General features: G+C 32.8%; 3 protein-coding genes and 1 long non-coding RNA gene across 7 annotated transcripts in view; 3 read left to right on the top strand and 1 right to left on the bottom strand.

The window, feature by feature from the left end:
* The window catches only part of GABA-B-R1 (gamma-aminobutyric acid type B receptor subunit 1), a 333,811-nt gene extending 325,391 nt beyond the window's left edge, over nucleotides 1-8,420 (top strand). For 2 of the 4 annotated variants that reach the window (XM_088184582.1, XM_088184585.1), the window contains exons 14-19: nucleotides 48-288; nucleotides 2,608-2,815; nucleotides 2,892-3,148; nucleotides 3,222-3,359; nucleotides 3,434-3,560; nucleotides 7,134-8,420. In XM_088184582.1, coding sequence (XP_088040708.1) covers nucleotides 48-288; nucleotides 2,608-2,815; nucleotides 2,892-3,148; nucleotides 3,222-3,359; nucleotides 3,434-3,560; nucleotides 7,134-7,156 — 994 coding nt within the window. In that variant the 3' untranslated portion in view covers nucleotides 7,157-8,420. Of the gene's footprint in view, nucleotides 1-47; nucleotides 289-2,607; nucleotides 2,816-2,891; nucleotides 3,149-3,221; nucleotides 3,360-3,433; nucleotides 5,410-7,133 lie in introns of those variants that run through there. The other 2 variants (XM_088184583.1, XM_088184584.1) reach the window with 1 other exon arrangement.
* Nucleotides 8,421-10,699: 2,279 nt separating this feature from the next.
* LOC148235728 (mitochondrial outer membrane protein SLC25A46-like) lies at nucleotides 10,700-18,747 on the top strand. The gene is made up of 7 exons (XM_088184587.1): nucleotides 10,700-10,777; nucleotides 10,908-12,000; nucleotides 12,074-12,174; nucleotides 12,284-12,462; nucleotides 12,528-12,584; nucleotides 17,676-17,885; nucleotides 17,953-18,747. Exons 2-7 carry the CDS (start codon nucleotides 11,886-11,888, stop codon nucleotides 18,467-18,469), a joined length of 1,179 nt encoding a protein of 392 aa, XP_088040713.1. The 5' UTR covers nucleotides 10,700-10,777; nucleotides 10,908-11,885; the 3' UTR covers nucleotides 18,470-18,747.
* On the top strand, nucleotides 13,219-13,470 carry LOC148235729 (uncharacterized). Its single transcript, XR_015809356.1, has 2 exons — nucleotides 13,219-13,337; nucleotides 13,423-13,470. It is a non-coding gene; the product is annotated as an uncharacterized LOC148235729 (long non-coding RNA).
* Nucleotides 18,748-20,434: 1,687 nt separating the features above from the next.
* Nucleotides 20,435-21,091, bottom strand: mRpL34 (mitochondrial ribosomal protein L34). Its single transcript, XM_088184590.1, has 2 exons — nucleotides 20,953-21,091; nucleotides 20,435-20,715 (listed from the first exon to the last, which is right to left on the bottom strand). Exons 1-2 carry the CDS (start codon nucleotides 21,000-21,002, stop codon nucleotides 20,502-20,504), a joined length of 264 nt encoding a protein of 87 aa, XP_088040716.1. The 5' UTR covers nucleotides 21,003-21,091; the 3' UTR covers nucleotides 20,435-20,501.
* Between the last annotated feature and the right edge of the window lie 2,493 nt (nucleotides 21,092-23,584).

The raw sequence follows: 23,584 nt of genomic DNA, 5'->3' as shown, positions 1-23,584 counted from the left end.
TAAATCAGCCTTATGGAAAATACATTTCCATGTATCCATTCTTTCAGAGTAATCCAATCGTCCCATCCTGTCTGCAACACCATTATGTTGTGCGGTTGCACGTTGTGTTTTGCTGGCTTGGTCGCACTCGGCGCAGATGGAAGATTTGTGCCACCAGAAAGATTTGCTTCTGTTTGCCAAGCCAGAGTGTGGCTTCTCAGCATAGGTTTCACGCTAGCATATGGCGCAATGTTCAGCAAAGTGTGGAGAGTGCATCGGTTCACCACCAAAGCGAAAGTCGACCCTAAGGTAATAAATAATAACTAGCATGCCTTCGTAATGTATGAGGGTGAGTCAAATGCAAACCTTGAATATATTGATTATCACTATTTATCATGGTTTTGCTTTGAATGATTGAGAAATGTGCCATAAATATTATGGCGAAGATCTGCGTCCAAATGAGCAACTGAATTGGTTGAGTAGCCAGGCTTTGTAAAAATATTTTTAAAAAAGACACCATAACCATAAAGCAGAATTAAATAATAGTAAAATGACTACAGGGATTTTTTAAATATACATACATATGTATTTCAAAGATAGGATTAAGTTTCGATACAGGGGTCGAAGAATCTGGACGAATTACCCCAAATAGAGTAAAAATTTACTATTTAATAAATATTTGGAAGAAGCTTTTTCTTTTTAAAACTTTTTTCCAACATTGAACCGTGCGATGAATTTCCTAATAAGAGCTGCAAAGATTTTTACAATTGCATTTGAGGAACCGATAAAATATTAATAAAGATTGTATATTAATGTACAGTAGACTTTAGATTGCAAACAACTTAGTTTGCAAGTTTTTCGCAACATTATAAAAAAATTAATAAATTTTTATTTAATCAAAGCAGTACGTATTGCGTCATTTTCTCTCTAACTGAGCCAATGATTCTCTTCTTTTTCTCTCACTGGGGGGCTGTAAGCAATGACGAACAGTGGACTAGTTTCTTCCTCTTGCAAAAAAAGGTCTATATATGGCAGAAGAAAAAATAATGCCAAATCACAAGCTCTTGAAAGACCGTCATACCCTCATATGCAAGCGATGATTTGAGTCTTCAAAAATTCAAGGTACAGAAAAGCCAGTTATATTTTATGTGGAAGTCAAACAACAAGGCTTGGGTCACTCATATCTTGTTTATTGAGTGGATAAACAAAGTCTTCGATCCTGCAGTGAAAACATTTCTTTTGGAATATAATTTGCCACTCAACGTCTTGTTGATTATGGATAATACTCATTCTCTCAAGTTTATTAAGAACAAGTATATTCCTTTCAGCACCATTCCATTATTCCAATGGATTTGCGAATCATTTTGTAGTTTAAAAACCATTACACTAAATCACTCCTTCAACGATGCTTCGAATTGACTGAAGGAACAAATCTTACCCTCAGATAATATAAACCAAATCATTTCTATATTGTTAGTTGCATTAATATCACCGATAAAGCATTACCAAGAAAGTCCTCAATTTCTTTCCGCAACATATTCTATAAAGTGGATGGATACAGCTCCAATTTCTGTGCACAATGCCAAATCGACTCATTCGGGTCCTCCTCAATACAACGCTCCACAGCAGAAGCAACTTCTTCGGTTCGCACTGTACGACGTCTCTGCGGATGCGTATTATCAATTTGAGTATACATGGTGCGAAAACAATCTATGATTATTCGATTTACTTACTGTAATAGATGTTTATAACTACCGTAAAATGGACATGCTAAGTTTCACGAACTGAACCACGTATTTCGGAATAAATTTTCACAATTTTCAAGCGTTGTTCTGGCGTAAGTCTATTCATAGTGAAATGGCGAACCAAACTGAGCACAAATCAGCTGTCAGCTGTCAAATTGGCTGTCGAAAAACAAACCTCTAAAAACACTTTTTATAACACCTATGAAGTATAAAAACTCACTAGGGGAAAAAATATACACCACCTCTGAATCGATGTAAAAAGTCTAAAATATTTTCTCACATTATATTCGCCAACACAATTTCTTTGATTTAGACCATTTCGTTATTTTAACTTTACAAAACTGAGACTGAAATGATCGATAGTCATAGAAAAGCACCCTTTATAATAATAATATGCCCACTTCAGTTTAATATATAAAAAAAAATTCCAAGAAGCTTGGAGGTTTTATAAAATACTTCTTTAAACACTTTGGACGCAGAGTCACTGATAAAAAAATTCCAAGCGTTGTAATCAAGATACCGTGAATATACATATGAAGATACTGATTAAGAAGAACCGTTTACGTGCACTTCAGACGTGAATAAATACTATGAAGGCAATATTACTAAATTAAATTATAAATAAAAAAATAATAAATTGCCATTGTGACGGAAAAATAAATAAAATCCCCCCCTCCCTTCATTTCTCAGCGTTAAAGGTTGGAAAAATTGGATAGTAACGCACTTATTTTATTTAGTGATGTTGTCATTATATTGTTACTATGATATAAAGTTGCCTTTCACGTCATTAATTAACGCAAAATTAAATATATCATAATTTTAAGGTTTTCATTTGACTCACCCCCGTATTGCTTCATATATGAGCTTTTATTATTATTTATAGAAAAAAGTTGAACCGTGGAAATTATACACGATGGTATCTGGTTTACTGGTGATCGATGCCGTGATATTATTATCGTGGCAGTTGCGCGATCCGTTAAAGAGAAGAGTCGAAGTATTCCCATTGGAAGATCCTCCAAATGCGCTGGATGATGTGAAAATACGCCCCGAATTGGAGCATTGCGAAAGCGAACACAACACCATATGGCTCGGTTTGTATAACGCTCGGTTTGTATGACATTTGCTTATCGAAACTATCACCATTTAAACAACCAATTATATTTTAAGGTGTGATGTATGGATATAAAGGACTTGTGTTAGTATTTGGACTCTTCTTGGCATACGAAACTAGATCTGTAAAGTTGCGTCAAATAAACGATAGCCGATACGTCGGCATGTCCATTTACAATGTAGTAGTCCTTTGCCTTATCACCGCTCCAGTTTCCATGGTTGTGGCATCTCAGCAAGATGCCAGTTTTTGTTTTGTGTCTTTAGCTGTGGTATTTTGCTGTTTTCTAAGTATGGCTCTAATATTTGTACCCAAGGTAAACATTTTGCAAGAAAAACGATTTTTATATTTAATAAACTCATTTTAGTAAGCTAAAATGTTTTTATTAGGTCATAGAAGTGATTAGACATCCTAAAGATAGAGCCGAATCGAAATATAACCCAGATGCGGGAATGTCTAAAGAGGACGAGGAACGTTATCATAAATTACTCGCTGAAAACGATCAATTACAACAACTCATAGCTGATGTATGCACATTTATTTTTTGCTTGATATATTTTTTGCGGTGTTCATTAAACAACTCACGTGTATCGATTTATAGAAAGAAGAAAAAATTAGAACGTTAAAGCAGAAAATAGCCGAGAAGGAAGCGCAAAAAGTTGGCCAGACTGTAGTCGGAATGACAGTAGTTAATCAACAGACTATCCCAGCTGCGGCGATAATTCAAGGTAATAATCAGCTCATTGTTGCTGATCATGCTACACTAACGTCCGACTATGCTACGATGACGTCCGATTATGCTACACTGGCATCAGACTTTGACTCTACCATTGGTATGGGAGTCTCGTTGCATACAAGGTCTAGCCGCGCCAGTCAATCTGATATGGAATTTTCCGAAAGTTATCTGTAGCAGGAAGCCGATAACTTGAAGTTACCCGTCGTTGAAGAAACGCCTGAAAATTACATATAACACTCATATACATTTGATACTGAACAACACGAATAACACTTTTATATATTAACAAAAAATACATAATCAGAGGATTATAAAATAAAATATTAATGTATATTAAAAACAATTAGGATAATAATAAACTGTTGATAATACACTATTTAAAAAAAAGTTGTGAGATCTCAATTTTAGGTCTAAAAAATAATTTTGGTGTTTTGTGTAAATTATGTATTATATTATATACGACCCCCAAAGACTTACCATTAGAATAATCATTATTAAATATCAAATGTATAAAAATACTAAATCAATTATTAAAAAAACAATGTATAGGGTGTCTTACTTAAAAGTAGCTAAAATACAAATTAATTCTTCCATCGTAATGGTGTTATAAAATGAAGATCGTCAAGGCAAGACTATGCTAACTAACACAATCTGTATTTAAAACAAAAAACATTTAAACTTGTATGCTAGCTATGAATTTTACTATGTTAAAATATCAGATGGATACACTGACATGATTCCGGATGAGACGCAATCCTTTAAATTTCATTGTTAAATACATATTAGTTATATTGATTATGTTTATTAAATATAATTAAATATTCTGTCAGTTAATAAAGACTGTCTGAGGGAGTGCTCTAATTGCGTTGATCCTCTGGAATGCGTAGGCGCAGTGACATAAGTCTTTTAATTGCCTGGTCACTGTGGCGTAGCTATAGTGGCTTTAGTCTCTGCCGGTTGTGCGAGGCCGTAACCAGCCAGGTTCGGACTCCTTGCGGTGATTTTTATTGATGAGTCGTCCTTTATCTCGCCGCGCTGTTAAATTTCCGTTATTTTAATATTCGTATATGTCAAATTTTTTTTTAAGTATCATATTTCTTCAGTAAAATAAGATTTTACGTATATATTATAGTATAAATTCATGGCTAATCTAATTTTTGCACAGATTCACGATTGAAAGGAACATCTTTCTTTTCTTTTGAAAAGTAAAAAAAAAGTTTCTTCAGAAAACACTTTTGAACAGTGTATTTATTATGTAGCCTAACAAATCATTGTCATAAATTATACATTTTGATCTCACAGTTCAGTTAAAAACTATATTATATATATTTTAGCAATGTGCCTTGGGGTCTTCAAATATCAATGTGAAATTGAATGCTTTATTAAATTAAATCTATACCATCAAGCCGTCCATACGATCTAATAATTTAAATCTACGACAATAATTATCGTGTTATTTGATTTTTATTATACAATATATGAGTTAATCTTAAACTAGGCAAATAAAAGCTACTTTTAAGCTAAAAACATCCTGGCATGTGTTAGAACAGTTATAAGTCAAAAATATACATATAGTTTAATGAATAATTTAAAAAACTAACGAGACAATCCACTTCCTTGAAATGAATAACAATAATGTCCTTTTACGATGATATAAGATATGTTTAAGAAATCAGAGTTTAAAAATTGTTATTTTTTAGAATGGGTACATTTTCTTTTAAATAATAAATTATGGTTATATAATGTAATGTTGAAATAAACTGTATGTAATATGTGCCCATTTAATACATATAAGAATAGACGTTTTCATGTTTACAATAATAAATAAAATTTTCACCTAATCGACACTATTTAAATATTAAAGCACATTTTCGCAATACGACACACGCACACTTTTTAAGAAATAAAATTCTAAATATATACATTTAATACATCAACACTATCATATCGGTAAACTCGTTTAATTGCTTTCATATAATATAAATATATTTTTAAACATATGTAAAAAATACTAAACGGTGATTAAATATATATTTCAGAGCAGCATAGTGTAACATTCTCAGGTTTGTACTATGACATTATATGTTAATTCTTTTTTTTCCTTACAGTATTTATAAAACGTATTATATTATATTATATTACAATTTGGAATGCTACTTAATAATTATATTATTATCAAATAAAAATAAATGTATTTGATATATTATGGTTTTACGAATAAGTAAAAAAATATGCAGTCAAATCTCGTTATAACTTAATACCTTTGTGGTTTGTGTTTTGTTTGCAAAACGACGAAAACTATGACAGGCGATGACAACTTTTAAGAGCGATATTGAAACGTTACAAAAAGGGTTGTAATGCTCCCAAATTTATTCTTGTAACATCCTCTGGAATGATTGGTGTATATGTATGTTGTATGTTGCTCGATACTCAAACCACCCCCCGTTGCTTTTAAGTTGCTATAACTATACCTAAATGTATGTAAAAACGTGTTATTTTTTAATTGTTTAATGTTTTTGCATTATGACATACATTCAGACTGTGTCGTATTTTTTTGTTAACGCTTCATCCCACGTGAGACTGAAATTACCTAACTTTCTTCCAAATGTAAATTATCTATGTTTTTACAGCGCTTTATTTAACTCCTAAAAACTTTTTATTTGGAAGCTAAAAGTTTTAATTTCATATATGTAATTGCTTCATTACATAACAACAACAAAATACATTTTAATTTGCATGAGCTTTTGTGTATAACTCTTCCAAACACTCATCAACACGAACATACCATCAATTGGCACAAAATCTGTTTCTAAAATATATTTTATATTATTACTATAATAAAAGTCATTGGAATGTAAAGAAAAGCTGTTTTTAATTTTCTTTCAATTTAAAATATATTTATTTATATATTTTGAATGAAAATTTTTAATCGCTTCTCTTTAAAATCTAATAATTTTATTAGATAAGATACATTTAAAAACAATTATAAATTTGTGGCATTCTGTACATTTTAAAATAATTGCACAAACACTTTTTAATAAATAAAAAGCCAAAACACTCTTATATTTAAACTCTCACATTATATAAATACAAGTTTTAAAGAAACACATTAGTTTGAAACTATTCGTTTAAACTTCAAATTCTGAATCAGGTGTTAAGTTGTAACGAGATTAAGTTGCATGACTTCTTTGATCCTTCAGCTGATTTGCATGTTGTCTTTTTTATAAAATTTACTTCTACTATTATTATGTCTTGTCTTTTTTCAATCATTTTATACATATTTATTTATTATATAATTTTATAAATCAATATGTTATTTTATAGTATTTTATTTTAAAAAATTTATATTATTAGAACATTTTTTTATATTATCATAATATTTCATTTACTTATAAAGTAATTTTTAATTCACTTTATAAATGTTAGTAGTATAAGATAAATTTGGGAGATTTTAATTTAAAAACAATGAAACACTAAAAAATTATGTCTATGAAATTTTTTCGTGTTTCGTTATTCTTAATAATTATATATTTGTCATAATCTGTCATTTTTTCTCTTTTACCAGACATTCAAGATGAGCACATCTGAAAATTCTACAACAATATAACGAATTCTACAAGAATAGGAGGGAAAAGTGGACGTGCTTAAGAACGGCAACATGTTCTAAATCCTCTTTTCTACAAAATCAATTTTATACCTATTTTTTTGTATCTAGGAATCATCTATAAAAAAACAATATAAAAAATATGGTTTACATCTGGTTATAATTTTTTTAGAAAAAAATTTAAATTAGAAAAAAACCTTTTTCACCGAGAATTTATTTATAATACACTGCCATTAGTAATTCGATAATACAAAATAAATTTAAAATTATGTAAATGAATGTGTAGTTAAAATGTTATGAATTTAAAAGACTAATATGTATATTTGTAACATATTTTAATTTATTTTTTATTATTTGTATGACTGTGAAATTCTTCACTTACAGTTCCACAAATTTATTTCTTCAAATTTATTTTATATATTTTAATAAAAAGAGACCTTATTATGTGCCAAAACTGACATGGATGAAACTATATTTATTCACTATCTAGATCTAGAATAACTATATTTATCTAAAAATAAACTCTTTCTTAATACGAAACCTCAAACGTTCCGCAACCAAAGATATATGTACCTTTAATTTTAAATGTGAAGATACCTAGTTAAATTGGTGCTTATTTATTGATATTGAAATTGAAAAAAAAAACATTTTAGAGTCAATTACAAAAAAACTATTAGAGAATTAGTATAGGTTATGATACATGGCATCACCTCTTTAATAAAAAATGTGTTATAAAAGCGTACTAATTATTATTATTGGTAAAATGTTGCCTTTTAGATGTGATAGCTATTATGATATTTATATAAATACATCAATACTTTTAATATGAAAAGATGATATTACCAACATTGTATTATTTTAATTTTATTATTTTTTTCCTATAATGTATTAGAATAAATTACTAGTGAATAATAGCAATATTTGTTATAATTATAATTATTAGTTATTGAAATTAAACACATATCAGTTATTAAGCATAGCTATTAGTTGTTATTAAGCGGTGATGCCATGATTGAAATAAACTCTTTCATTTCAAATTAAAATGTATGATACTTAATTATTTAACTTTATGTTAGATAACTTTCTTTAAAAAGCAATATAACATTGACTTTATGTTATGCAATAATGACTTACATTATATGAATGTAATAGACGAATTTTACTATGAAGTTTCATTCGAAGATGTTGTATTATATTTAAATATGATATGAACACAATCCTAATAAAGCATTTAAGATTTATTTAAAAGTTGATTTTTTTAATATACTTGTTAAGTTTAAAAATCTTTAATCACTATTTTTATTTTATAAATCATCAATTTTAACTTCAAATTATATAATGAGTACTACAAATCTATTCCATGTATTCTTTATTTATAGTTAATTAATTACATATACCTGTGTATGTGTATGAGTGTACATACAATTAAAATGAGATTTGACTGCATAGAAATTATTCTAAATAATAAATAACAAATATTAATTGGTAGCTAGAATTATGTCCGTGTTTTAATTTATATAAAAAATATATGTATATACATATATATTTGGCGGTATTATAAATTGTGATTACACCGTTAATTGTTCATATAAATTGTATAAAAGTCTACATTTTGTACATATATCTCATCAATCACCACCAGATCGTATATTATATAATTAAATAGCTCACTTACAACGTTAATATAAGAAATTATACTGAACTTTACCCCCTTGTAAATATAGTATCCATTAAATTAAATAATTAATACATTGACTAAAACATTACATGTGACTGTCCTTTTGATTGTTTGTATACTTTTTCCATAATCTAAATTCCGTTACAGATCGGCATTGTTTCATTAAACGGAAAATGAACTGAAAACTGAAATTACACGTATTATCATATCAAAATTTTTACTATATATGAAATTTAACAATTTTCATGCTTTTTCATTTATTTATAACAAATATATTTTTAATTAATATAATTGATCACGTTTTTTTAGCTAAACGAAATATGTATGAGTTAAATTATTATTAGCTACAACAAAAATTGATTGTTATTATATTTAAATATATATAAATATTTATTTATTAAATTTTTGTATTAATTTGTTATAAAAAATGTAATAATTATAACTATTGCAAGCCTAAATCTATCTCAAGTTAACAAAGATGCTCAGTTCTGTATGATACTGTCAAAATATCTGTTAAAATATTTATAATATTTACTATATGTATACATATATTTTATCACACAATTGTATATTGTAAAGTTGTTATTGTCATATTTTTATCGTTTCACTTTTCATCCGTGTTAATGAAACAGTTTGTTTAACAATAAGCATTGTTACGATTGATAATAATTATGTTATTATTATATTTTAAAACCTTCTTAAAAATATATAATAAAACCACTGTGCAAAAACAAGTTTAGCGAATAGAAAAATTATGATGTTGTTTGCAATTTATTATATGTTTAGAAGTGATCAATAAATTTTATGTGATTAATTGTTCATGCGTTATTTTTAACAATACCCTTTTTAAATAGACTCAATCATAATAACAATACAAAAGATACATGGATCAAATCAAAACATGAGCCAATTACTAATTTTATATAAGAAAAGCCTATTATTAAGTACAGGTAAGAATAAATAATAACACATCGCTATCTTCGACCGTTGTGCAAGCAGATGTAGGCAACTACTTACATTCGTAATTTATAATATCTGAGAACGGTATCCTTTATTCAATATCTTAATTTCATTTCATTAGGCTTGTGGCGGCGTTCTGACAGTTCCCAGTGTTGCCACACCACCGCTCAACTTGAGAAGCGGGTGGTTTTTAACAACTGGCAATACATACACTCTCTCGCCATGGCCAAATTCTTGCACGCCGCGTCCCCGCCAGCTCTCCAAAAAAAGGTCGTTTAATTAAATAGCCCTCAAAAACCACATACGCTACATGATTAATATATAATTTTCTTTATTCGTATTCCTTATTACCACTCCTATATTAACCCTTTGCCAAAATCAGCAATTTTTTGCTACGGTGAGAATAGTATGATTCGCTTCCATCATTAAATATAGAATCAGAAACATTTTTAATGAGCTGTTTGGTTTTTGCTTCAGAGATAAATAACTTATTTTTCGAACATGCATAGTTTAATATGTAAAACATCGATATTTAGATAGTAATCGCAAAAGATTCAATAACCATAAGGTTAACTGGTATTTTACTAATAAAAAATATTTATTATTTACTACATATATCGAAAGTCAACACGCAAATAATTATATTAATTTGATACGCAAAGAATATAAGCTAATACTTAAATTCCGTGAATATGTAATAGTCCATTTTTATTTCTTGAATTGATTTGTGATATCCGGCTAGAATTTTTCACGAGTATGTGTAGATAATTGTGAAATTTTCACAATAAAATCTATACACAATAGTGGTTGTAAATAGCATTCGATTTATTTGGCCACAAAAGAAATGCCACTCTGGCAGCACTGGCGTAGCGGCTAGGAGAGCAACATTATTCTTATAGCGACAACGACCGGCAGCGCCTCGTCACATAACATTCGTCACACGTCATTCATAACATTCAATAACTATGTAACTATTATCTATACACTTAACTACTGCAGCGGCCCAATCTGTGTCTAATTACCATGAAATAAAGATTGCTGTCAATATAGCTCACACAATATTTTTTTATTACATAAAGACAAAAATTTAATTTTAGGTAGTGGAAGGTCCTTAGGTTCACGCCTACCTCCCACGATTGCATCAGACTCAGGAGTTTCGACCCATGAGCGACCAGATTTACCTAGCCGGGCTTTCGCGCCTACATACTGCGCATATAGGCGCTAGGCCAGACCTCCTTCCTCGGTCATCACGAGAGATGACCTGGACGGGTAGACCATCGTAATTTAGCTACTCATGGTCTCTAGCGTCACTATCCTTTTTAGAAACGGAGGTTGGAGAGGAGAAGTGTGAGAGAGGGAAGTGAGGGGTACCTACGGGAGAGAAATGATTTCAACGCATCATAAAAAAAAAGATGTTTCTTCTATATATACTTTTATTTACAACTATGCCTTTATTCTTCCTTATACCTTTTTAATTTATTATTTCTGCGGCATAGCTCTCTCCGATGAGAGAAGAGAGCTAGCGGATGGCCCTTGAGGGGATAATAAATTGGTCCTATTGTGGACGGACGTCTGTGCGGCCGCCATATGCGGCGCAGTATCTCTCGAACGCCATAATATTTTTATTCGTGACCACGAGATGTCTGTGCTGCGGAGGACCTTCACCCTCGATTTTTAGCATGGAGTGGAGATCTGCTCTTTCCTCGTCCATCATAGAGCAGTCACACAGTATGTGTTCGGACGTCTGTAGTTCGTTGCCGCAGGGGCAGTTAGAGCATTCATGCTTCTTTTAGCGCCCAGGGCTCTGAATATTCTCGGGCCGGCCTTGTCAGCAAATGTATTTTAATCTTTAAAAAATATATTTTTCAGTCGAATAGATACAATTTTCGAATACGAATATTACAATTATACGAATATTAAATACTCATACTTCAAGTACTGGAATACTAAGACAAAATTATTTATAAATAAACGCAGCGCATATTTATTTTAAATATATGTAATCCATGATGCAGATTTATTATTTTTAATATGGCAGCACTGCTAGCTGTCAAAGTGACATAACCCAATTAACAATGGCGAGCTTCGGTGAAATTGACTTTCACAACAGCGGTTATGGCAATTCACGACAACATTACGACTTTCCACCACCACAACAGGAATACGTCCTGGAGGAAAATCCTGACGATGGTATATGAAATTATATTCATATTGTATGATAGAACGATCGAATATCTAACCAATTATTTTTCAACTTCTTTAGATTCCATAAAACGTTACATGGGTACCGGTGTCAGCTTAGTGAGCTTAATCGTAGAGAATTTACTCAGCCACCCGTTTGTCGTCCTTCGTAGACAATGTCAGGTATGGAAAACATAATCCTTCATAATATAATTTATAAATGGCTTAATATAAAATTATTTTTATATATTATTATAAATTATTTAATATAAAAATGAAATATATAAAATAGGTACATCACACCTCAAAGAAAAATCACCTTGTTCCGGTGACCTTGGCACCTGTCATCATACATTTGCACATGCGTCAAGGTTTAACAACTTTGTGGAAAGGAATTGGATCAGTTTGCATGACAAAAGGAGTGAGTCTTGCCGTTGAGGACTGCGCTTCAAAGATAACAACATGGCCAAAGTAAACACTGCAATATAATTGTTAATTGAATTACAAAAGATATTTATTGAGCTATTTATTTTTAGAGATATAAATAACTGCAATTCAGCTCTTACTTTTGGCAAACATTTACTTCTTAAATCGTGAGTATAGTGTTTATTTAGTATTACTTAACTTAATAGCAGCACCAGTGGCGTAGCTATGGGGGGGCGGGCCGCCCCGGGCGGCAATCAATTGCTTGGGGGCAGCATATTCGCGATGGGGTCAACTAGTGTGATTCTCAACCCTGAACGCACTAATAAATATATACACACGAATAGCAATAGTTTTACAATAACCAATTTATTATTTTAAGAAATGCCGATTTTATGACCCTGCCGGTCATAAAATGCTGCCTCTATAGATACAAATATTTTTACCCTACCCGAAAATTTGGCCGATTTCTTCGAAGTTTCACCAGATGTTCCCCATTGTTTGTTCGAGTCGAGTATAAAAAAAATACATGCTTTATGGTACCTAATTACAAAGAAAGGCGGATACCGATGGAGACAACGAAAGACAAATTTTACCTACTTTTTACGACGGTTATGTTACAGAAAGGCGAGATAAGGTACCTATTATTTGTAGCTTACAGAGTTGACCGAATTCAATTCGGCAAATTGCAATAGCGCGACAGCTTTCTTCTAGTTTTATGCGCAAACAGATGTGTGAAAATAGTACATATTAGGATAGAGAAATATTTTATATTTCATTACATTTTTGGACGTGACTGCGTATGTTTATGTTGCTAAGAATGTTATGTTTGTCTTTTAAGTTAAGACCATTGATGCCCCTGAAGAAAGTGCAATTTTGAAGTTTGTAAATTTATAATTCTCAATTTTCTACATTACGAAGTGGTAAGTTCATTATGCCTAATTATTATAAATATGCATTTTTTTGGTTTTTTATTTAAATTTTATTATTTTTTTAATCCATCCCAAGATGAAAACAACGAGAGATAGCGGCGCTGCTTATAGAAAAAAGAGAAAAGGGAAGGAAGAAGAAATAGAAAAAAGTAAAGGAGCACTAATTAAATACTTCAATCGTGAACAAACAAGTAATACTGCACGTGAAGAAACTACTATTGCTGCACCTAAAATAAATCCTGTATCTGAAGAAATTATTATTACTTTGCCAAGATCAAGTTCTTCAACTACGAGCGATGAAGTGTCTGAATTTAAGGCTGCTGATCCAACACTTAGATTCAGATTTCGGGGAAACCATTCGTCAAGGTTCATCATTTAAGGGACGGAACAGAAAACTCACTCGCGATTGGTTTTTCCAAACCCTGCCAAATGGCGAAAAAATGTTACGGTCATTGTTAATATACTCGCCTTACAAGAAAGCTCTCTACTGCTTTTGCTGCAAAATATTTCCAGCTGAAAAATGTTCGAGTTTTAATTCGTTAGATGGATTTAATACTTAGTGGAAACTTAATCCTAGGTTACTCGAACATGAATCCAGTGTGACTCACTTAAAATTTTTCATGCAATGGAAGGAGCTGAAAATTAGAATTACTTGCGGAGCAACTATTGATAAAATAAAACAGGAAGCTGTTGAAAATGAAGCGAGGAAGTGGAGACATATCCTTTCAAGACTGTTGGACATAATTAAATTCTTAGCGAAACAGAATTTAGCTTTACGGGGTCATCGAGAAAGAAATAACTCTGAATTTAACGTTGATACTGAAAACACAATAAATAATAGAGGAAATTTTTTAGAACTAGTAGATTTGTTGGCAAAATATGATCCAATGCTGAGAGAACATATTCTAAGAATCAAGCTGGGAAATAAATTCACCTTATCTTATATCCTACGATTCAAAACGAATTTATAGAAATTTTGGGAAATAAAGTACGAAGCAAAATTTTAGAACAAGTTAAACAAGCCAAATACTATTCTATAATATTCGACAGCACTCCTGACATTTCTCATAAAGATCAAACGAGCCAAGTTTTGCATTAGGTAATGATTGATGGAGATAAAGTGAAGATAATGGAATCATTTGTCGATTTTATCGAGACGAAAGGTAAAACCGCCGAGAATATTTCGACAATGATTTTGGAGAAATTAGAAAATGACGGACTTGATATTCAAAATTGTAGAGGACAAGCATATGACAATGCGGCTGTGATGGCTGGAAAATGTACTGGTGTGCAAAAACGTATAAAAGAAATTAATAGAAAAGCAGAGTTTGTTGCATGTACTAATCATACCCTGAATTTGTCCGGTCTACACGCAGCTTCAGTGGCTATTAATTCTATAACTTTTTTTGGAGTTTTGGACCGCCTTTACGGATTTTTATCGTCCTCCACTCATCGATGGGATATTCTGACATCGGCGACTTCCCAAAGTCTCAAACGTGTAGTAGAAACTCGATGGAGTGCAAGGGCTAAAGCTGTGAGTGTTAAAAAAAAATTCTCAAATATTTTAAATTCTTTGGAAGATCTGACTAGCGAAGAGGAAAACATATGCACGAGGTCGGAAGCTGGCGTATTACTTGGTGCGTTGCAATCCTTTTCATTTTTGTGTTTCCTTGGCCAATGGAAATCAGTTCTTACGGAAATTAACGAAACACAGATTTACCTTCAAACCAAAGGGATAAATATACAACATTGTGATGTAAAACTTAAGGCTTTAAAGGCATTTTTAATGGAAAATAGGGATAAGCTAGTGGACAATGCAATAATATATGCCAAGGAAATTTGTGTTGATCTAGGAATTGTCATGGAGCGTCAGCGTCGGTGCAAAAAGAAAAAAATAATGTTTGATGAAGGATCACATGATGCTGAATTACTATATGAGACTGAATTGCGAAGAGAAATGTTTTCTTCTCTGGATAGGGTGATTCAAGAAATCGATACAAGATTTGAACAGCTTCATGTTCTTGCTGAGAAATATGGATTTCTTGCTCTGTCTAATCTTTTAAACGAAAATTATAATTTTCAGATAAATGATGATCATGATGACATTAACAAGAAAGAGTTTTTTGTTGAAAGACAAAGATTAATTAGCTTCGTCGCTGCTGCAGCCATGAAAGACAAAACAGACTCATTGAAGAAAGGCCCCCTTGAACTTTTACAATTCATTAAAAAATACAATCTTGGGAATTCCGTTCCAAATATTGTCATTCTATTACGAATTTTCCTTACAATTGCTGTAAGCGTGGCTAGCTGTGAGAGAAGTTTCTCAAAATTAAAATTAATTAAGAGCTACTTAAGATCATCGATGCACAGTTTACGGTTGAGAAATCTCGCTATATTATCCATAGAACAACAATTAACGGAGGTAGCAGACTTCGATGATGTCATCGACGACTTTGCTAGACAAAAAGCAAGAAAAGTAATCATGTAGATTGTAGAAAATAGTTTAAGGATATTAACGCTCAAAAACAATTAAAAATTATCAGTCGATGATTGTTATATTATATTACTGTTTTTTTTTAATAATTATATACCAATTTTATATAAATAACTTTTGCTTGTCTCTTTTATTTAGTATTTAATATTTTTAGTTTATTTATTTTTAATATTTTAAAAATTGTATTTTTGTGTATATTTTATGTTCTTATTATTACTATGTTCTTATTATTATTATTATTAAATTACAGCGCTTTTTAATTTTTAAACAAATATAAGTATTTTATTAATTGTATATTAAATTAATTGTAAAATTAATTAATTGTGATTTATTTAAACTTATTATTTGACAGAATATTGTAGAAATCCATACTTATTATTATTATTATAAAAATTATACACATATATTTGTAATTTTTAGTTTCGTTTATTTAAGTAGAAATTTTAAATAATTAAGTATATTTTTATAATAATACATGATTTGTTGGCTAATTATATAATTAATAAATTTTTGTGTTTTTTTTACTCTGTAATGATATGTTGATTTTGTCGTGTTTTATATAATACTATTTAATATATTGCATTTTATTCCATTATTGAAAATTAATTATAATTATAATTTGACAATTCGTTATTTTATTACATTTTTTATTGTATTATAAAACACCTTGTTTAAATAAGAAAACAAATACATACAAGAATAAATAATATGCAATATGCATATAATATGTGTAGGGTATTTAGTGTAATTGGGAAGTGAAGCAAAGGGGCCGCCTGTTCTGGAAAGTTTTTGATTATTACTTATTAACTAAGTTACAGATTTTTCGGAAGGTCAGATTTTGTTTTAAAAAATGTATGGGGGGGGGGCAATTTTAAGGATCGCCCCGGGCGGCACATACCCTAGCTACGCCACTGAGCAGCACTAAGGCCAATTAAAATAACACGTTCGGACTTCAAACTGTATCTGTTTCACCATGCACATCTTACCGTGTGATATTTTTAATATGGGAATTTTTACCGTCTGAGCAATATTGACCCACAAAATATATATTATGTTTTATTGATGTTGAGTTCTTAGACTTTTGAATAAATGACTAAATATTATATATGTAAATATAATAATAATTATAAGCAAATTATCACAATAAAATACATTTAAATTGATATATGAAAAAACGTGGACATCATTAACTTTCTATAGAAACTAGAAAAGTAACATTATTTTTTTATAATCTTTACAATTTTTAATTTTAATAGCTAATAATAATATTTTCTGTCAATATATTTAACTATTAAAATATCCATAAATACAAATTTGAAACATATAAAAAAATTAAATACTGTTCCTCTTGTCCAAGAGTTTGTTCTTTCGATTATTTCGAATGCTTATGTGCTATTTCTGCCCGACATTATTTGTATGACAGGTGGAAAAGGGAGTGTGTGAATTTTTCTCACGATATATTGCCCAGACGGTAAGAAGGTCGCATGGTAAGATGTATACTGTGAAACAGGCACTGTAAAATGACTGTGAACCATAAAATAAGATCACTTACCATCAGCTCATTCTTTGCATCCTCTAAAAATTCCTTTCACCACTCCATCTGTATCAGGCTCGGACTGTATTAACATCTCTGTTAAATGTCCACTAGTTGCAGCAGTATTTTGCAGTCTGATTCTCGACAGTTTTCCCAATGTTATATTGTTTATTCCTACCTCCTCAGATCATATTGAACCTAATCTTCTGCACATCTCATAAGGTGCTTATTTCAAACTCAGCTGATTTTTCTCATAAATCATTTTGATTTATTTAATTATTGTTTAATTATATATTTACAGGATCAGTTTGGCTATCGTTACACCTTTATATTGTGCAAGTTTTGTCGAAACTGTTCAAAGTGACATTGCAAGTGATAAGCCCGGATTTTTAGATGTATTTAAAGACGGTGCTTTGAGAGTTATATCTTGCTCTCCAGGTGGTAGGCTTTTGCCTATATGGAATATCATGATACCGACAGTCGCAATGGGAATCAGCAAATATCTTTTTAGGTAGTATTAATTAATATAATAATAAAAATATATATATATATATATTAAACTGTTTTTCTTTTTTTAGTATTTCATTCAAAGGCGTCGTTGCTAAAGTATTAAAATTCAGACAGCGCTACATTGAAGATCTGAAAGGCAGCTATGGCAAGACGACATCGTCATCGAGCAAAGAAAACAATCAATTTGATGAAATCGAAATGAGCGCTGTTTTAACAACTTCCATTGCTTCCGAAATACTGTTCTACCCGATCGAATTGATCGTACACAGATTGTATCTACAAGGCACTAGGACGATAATCGATAATTTGGATACAGGAAACTCTGTACTTCCTATACTAACCGATTACGAAGGATTCTTCGATTGCTACCATTCGATCATGGCTCAAGAAGGTTCAGTCGGGTTATACAAAGGCTTCGGTGCTTTGCTTTTACAATTTGCAATCCATCTTGCCGTTATAAAAATCACTAAAGCAATCATCACTGGCGTCAGTGATTTGCTGAAACCTGCCAGCGTCAAGCCAGCCTTGACGGCGTCATCATCCCAACAGTCGTTGTACAGTCAACAACGATACTTAATAAGTTAAATTACTTTAAACTCGTTGCTACAGAGTGGACACGTAGAATTACAAGCTAATTACTTACATCACAATTAGAATTTGAATTTGATTAATACTGACCAATAGCTATGCATTATTTTATAAATATATTTTAAGACTCACTATTGTTTATTTTGTGTCCATTCTGAATATGATCTAGTCGCTACTATTCTGTGTAGTTAATGTATTGTCAAGTATTAGTGATAATGTTTTATTTTATATTAAATTATTCAATTTATCAAATTCATTAAAATTATGTTATTAAATATGTTTTTTATTACTACTTTTATAAAATAAAATAATACAAATATCAACTAGAGAGATTACAAATGAATTCAGCACTGGACAGTAGCATACCAAGTCGAATATCTTGGATTTGTCTTGAAGTTGTTCATAGATGATGAAAAGTAGATTATCTATTATAATAAAAAAAAGACTTACTATGAACCTTCAAGAGGTTCAGAGTATTATGAGTTGCGTAAACAGTGACAAACCGCCACTGCTAAGATCTATTGCAACAAGCTTGATATATTGATTGGAGTTATTAAGAAAAGAAGACATTGAAAACCGTAGAGGAATTGTCTTTAACGTCTTATTACTACTTTTAAGGTAGATACAGAATTATCTTTAAAAAAAAAGTTTATTTACTGCTAGATGGAGATTTTTATAGAAATGTCATCAGCGAATAAAATGGTGAACTCGTCTCTACGAAGTTTAGTTAGGAAATTAATCAAAATATTATAAATAGCACGGTGTCTAAAATTTAACTTGGGGAACATCAGTAAATAAAGCTCTATGATTTGACAGATGGTTTTCAATTATTATTCTAATAATTCTACCATTGATAAACGCGTAACATTTTCATTAAAGATACTGAGAATTTATTTAAATTGAAGTCTGCGAAAAAGCTTTGGCATTATCGACACAGCTCTAGCAAACATCTAATTTCAAATTTCAAAGTTCATCAACATATGCATGTATAGTCCATCCAAGATGTTAGCGCTCATCATCGTTGTGTTGGAAATAAGGGTGTATATATGCATGCATGCATACATACACAGTTTTCCGCGAATTTGTTTACACCGATAGGAGAACGTTACCAATACTAAATCAGGGCTGTTTTTAGGGTAGGGTGGCCATACATTGGAAACTGAATTAAAGCTTATAATGTGTTATATTTTTATTATAAATTCTTGTCATGTTGTGGTATTTTGTAAGCAATAAAACAATTCCTGTAATATTCTATTGGTATTTTTAAAAATATTATATTGAACAGATATTCAACCTGGAGAGTGATACCAAAAATGCCCTCATGTTTTTGATTTAAATATGTATATAAATAAACAGAATAAGTAAGAAAGCGATATTTTACACTTTCCTCAACAAATTAAATTAAAAAGGTAAAAATTAATTTCACTTGGTCATCCTATTATATTTTCTCACCAATACTGTGACAATGAGCGTTCATATCTTGGATGGACTGTATATTTTATTATTATTAACGCTTAAATATTTATTTTGAACTATTTATAGATATTTTAATTACAAAGTTTTATAAATTAATTTTAAGTCTTCTATTTTTTTACCTTTTACCATGCGAACTTAGAAATAATACTCCTTCACAATCAATAATAAAATGAAAATAGTCTATCAACTCAATCAAGCAAAACGAAAATAAAAATGCAACAGTTTTGATTCGAAGAATATGCCAAACTGAAAGATTTATAAAATAAAATTAATATTTGTATTAATTAAAAGCATACAGGTTGTACATAGGTAGGTCCTTCTTGATGTCGTCCAACTTGTTCTTGAGCATGTGTGGCATGTCTCTTGACCGGCGTTGTGTATGTTCGGTTGCCAATTTCAAAGAGCTAAAGGATTTATTGTTTATATACTATAAAAATTCAGTTGTCATGACAAATTGGATATATAAATTAAACCTAGTACATTTTTATAAAGCTTTATTTCATCATACAACTCAATACACTAATAAGTAACAAATCTAAATATTTTTTGTAAATTAATGCGAGAGCACGTGTCTACCCTTCAGAATTCTTCTCATTAAAACTTTACGTCCACCAGGAGTTGCCATTCTAGCTTTGAAGGATAACTTTTGTCTCTTTGTTTCATTCGGTACTGGAAAATTATTACGAATTTTGGTTCGAACTTGTGTCAATATTGAAGGCATCGCAACTGCAACTGTACCTACGCCAGTTATTGAGTTAGTGAATTTTCTGGAAAATAAAGTAAAAATAGAATTAATAATACATAAAATACATCCATCTAAAATTAATTTCATCCGGAATGGAGAGAAAAAATATAAAATTATATCCTGGAGTAAATATTTTAATCCATAAGATTCAATGTGTAAAATATAGGTTAGATTTAATCATTATATATGACGGGACATTAAAAACAACTATAAATGCGCATATACATGAATAATAATAGATTAAATAAAAAGAACATACTGTGCGCCGCCAAACAAATTCGGCAAAAGACGACCCAAAATTCCTGACATTTTGCTAGCCTCAAAAACACTTCCAATATTATTGGTCTACACAATACACAATACTGACCAACAACTTTCGTTACAAGTCTAAGCAATAATTACATTTTGTATTGAAATTTGTAGTATATAAGTAAATGCGAGGTTTTGAAATTCAAATCAACATTATTCGATACATATAATCATTTTGGTACCAATTTATACTACCACCAAAAAAATATAAATCAATGGATTATACTTTTAAGTAAATATTATTAAATACACATTTTAATGTAAATATTGCGGAAATTTAAATTTTAGCAGTAACCCTACTTATATATTTTTAAGTATTAGCTCAAAAATCTAGACAAAAAAGATGTGCCGATTTTTTTACGAAGATCAAATGCCAAAAACATGACATAAATGTAGTTTAAAATATTTAGGAATTGTTCCACGCGTGTTTATAAATTTCAACCCTAATTTTGAGAAAATGCCGTTATTTGTTTTAAGGGCTAAAGTATCAATATATGTATATCTGAAATTTTACCTCAAAAAAATCCACAAATAAATAAAAAAATATGTTATCAAAATTAAAGTTAGCAGCTATATTTTATTTTACTTTAATTTTAATTATTGTAAATATTCTATTGCAACACGAAATACATTAGCTCAATGTGTTACAATGGGATAAACAAAATTAGCAACTAACAAGTAATTAACTATAATTATTTCTTACATCCACGAAATTAGGTAAATCTAATATTTTGTGGTGTTATGGCCAAGACGGTGTAGGGGCGACGCGCACGTGGACGGGAGTTCAGTTGGTCGGAGACCGCGGGAGTGAGAGGTCCCGTTACAAGCTATTTCGGCAGCCGTGTCATGGCGGGCGAGATAAGATTCGTGGACGTTGTGAAGCCGTTTGACGGCGAGGGCGACGTGAACGCGTGGTTCACGAAGCTGGAGATGGCCGCGAAGCTGCGCGGCGTGCTGGACATCGCGCCGCTGTTCCTGGAAGGACGCGTGAGCGTCGTCTACGCCCAAGCGGTCGATGGTGTGCGAACGGATGCCACGCAACTGAAGGCTACCCTGGTCAAGGCGTTCGGATTAGAATCGCTAGACGCATATAGGAAGTTGCAGGGGATGCGGTGGGACGGGGAACCGCCCGAAGTGTTCATGGAGGAGCTTCGGCGCACGGCCGCGAACGCCGGAATCACGGACGGGGCGTTCCTGATGCGGCATTTTCTGTTCGGGTTGCCCGCCGAGGTAGCGAACGCCATCCGAGTTCGCGACCCCGACTGGAAACTGTCGATGGCGGAGCTGATCAACGCGACGAGACCGTTGCTGAGGAGTACGTCTAGGGATCCTCATCGCGAGGGGCCGCCTTCGGGTTTCCGCGGCGATATCGTCGAGAGCGCCAACGTAGCGGCAGTGGTAGCGTCGCGAAGCAAGCCGGGACGCGACGTTGCCGGCGGGCAGGCGCGGCGAGCGAGCTTACGGTGTTACCGGTGCGGCGGACCGCACATGGCCCGAGTGTGCGGGGACGCAGATAAGGCGCAGTCGACCGCTGAAGTGATCCGGTGTTGGCGTTGCGGAGAGGAAGGCCACGTCTCGAGGGGTTGCAAGAAGCCGGGAAACGGGCTGCGGGGGGCTGGTGCGTCGGCGGCCTCTTCGGTGCGGGAATAGCGGCGTTGCCGATTGTTGACGCAATTGTCGGTCGACGGCGAGTGCGGGCGCTCATAGACACTGGGTGTTCGCGAAGTGTGATGCGCGCGGGACTCTGTCAGGCGACGACGCAGTGCGATGTGTCAATCATTGCGGTAGACGGTTCCCGGGTTAAGTGCGTCGGGACAGTGCGAACGGATACACAGGTGCTCGGAAGAAGTGTTCGTACGTCGTACCTAATAATCAGCGAACTGTTTGCGGGGGCAGACGTGGTGCTGGGGATGGACGTCATCGCGTCGCTAGGAGGAGTGACCATCGACCGGGACGGCGTACAAGCGCTTGAAGGAAGGAATCGGCGATCGGCGGGGCAGTTCTGGGAGGACCGCCCGAGAGGGAGACAAATATCCGCAGCCACAGTGACGTCTCAAAGGGCGATAATTCAAGACGGCGATTTCGAAGCGGAGTTTGACGGCGACGCGTGGACCATCAAGTGGGAGTGGAAGGACGAGCCGGCGCTGCTGAGAAACAAGGTGCCGAACTATGGAAGCACTGACCGACCGGAGCTGCGGGAGCAGTTCGACGCTGAGGTGAGGAGATGGATCGACGATGGCCTGCTGCAACCGTGGAGAGGGCAAGAAGGCGGAGTTCTGCCGCTTATGGCCGTGGCGCAGCCTAATAAGGGCAAAGTGCGACCGGTTCTGGACTACCTCGAATTGAACGCCACGGTGAGGTGCAACCCTGGGATGGACGCGCCAGCGTGCGACGAGACGCTCCGGAAATGGAGGCGTATGAAAGGGCCGTTGCAGCTGATCGATCTTCAAGCGGCGTACCTGCAGCTGCGCGTTCACAAAGATCTCTGGAAGCACCAGCTCGTACGATTTAGAGGGCGCACCTACTGCCTAACAAGGCTCGGTTTTGGGCTAAGCAGCGCACCGAAAATTATGTCGAAGATC

Source organism: Plectrocnemia conspersa, unplaced genomic scaffold, assembly GCF_051122295.1.
Source record: "Plectrocnemia conspersa isolate PC_06_02 unplaced genomic scaffold, ASM5112229v1 ptg000004l, whole genome shotgun sequence".
Taxonomy (NCBI): domain Eukaryota; kingdom Metazoa; phylum Arthropoda; class Insecta; order Trichoptera; family Polycentropodidae; genus Plectrocnemia; species Plectrocnemia conspersa.
The sequence above is the reverse complement of the archived record's forward strand: the minus strand, read 5'-3'. Positions and strand labels throughout refer to the sequence as shown.

What these genes read in the sequence shown, in the direction of transcription:
- LOC148235728 (XM_088184587.1), top strand. Translation starts at nt 11,886, where the DNA reads ATGGCGAGCTTCGGTGAAATTGACTTTCACAACAGCGGTTATGGCAAT. An exon ending in GGAGGAAAATCCTGACGATG is followed by an intron (nt 12,001 to 12,073) that starts GTATATGAAATT and finishes CAACTTCTTTAG; the next exon opens with ATTCCATAAAACGTTACATG. An exon ending in AAACATTTACTTCTTAAATC is followed by an intron (nt 12,585 to 17,675) that starts GTGAGTATAGTG and finishes ATATATTTACAG; the next exon opens with GATCAGTTTGGCTATCGTTA.
- mRpL34 (XM_088184590.1), bottom strand. Translation starts at nt 21,002, where the DNA reads ATGTCAGGAATTTTGGGTCGTCTTTTGCCGAATTTGTTTGGCGGCGCA. An exon ending in AATTTGTTTGGCGGCGCACA is followed by an intron (nt 20,716 to 20,952) that starts GTATGTTCTTTT and finishes TTTATTTTCCAG; the next exon opens with AAAATTCACTAACTCAATAA.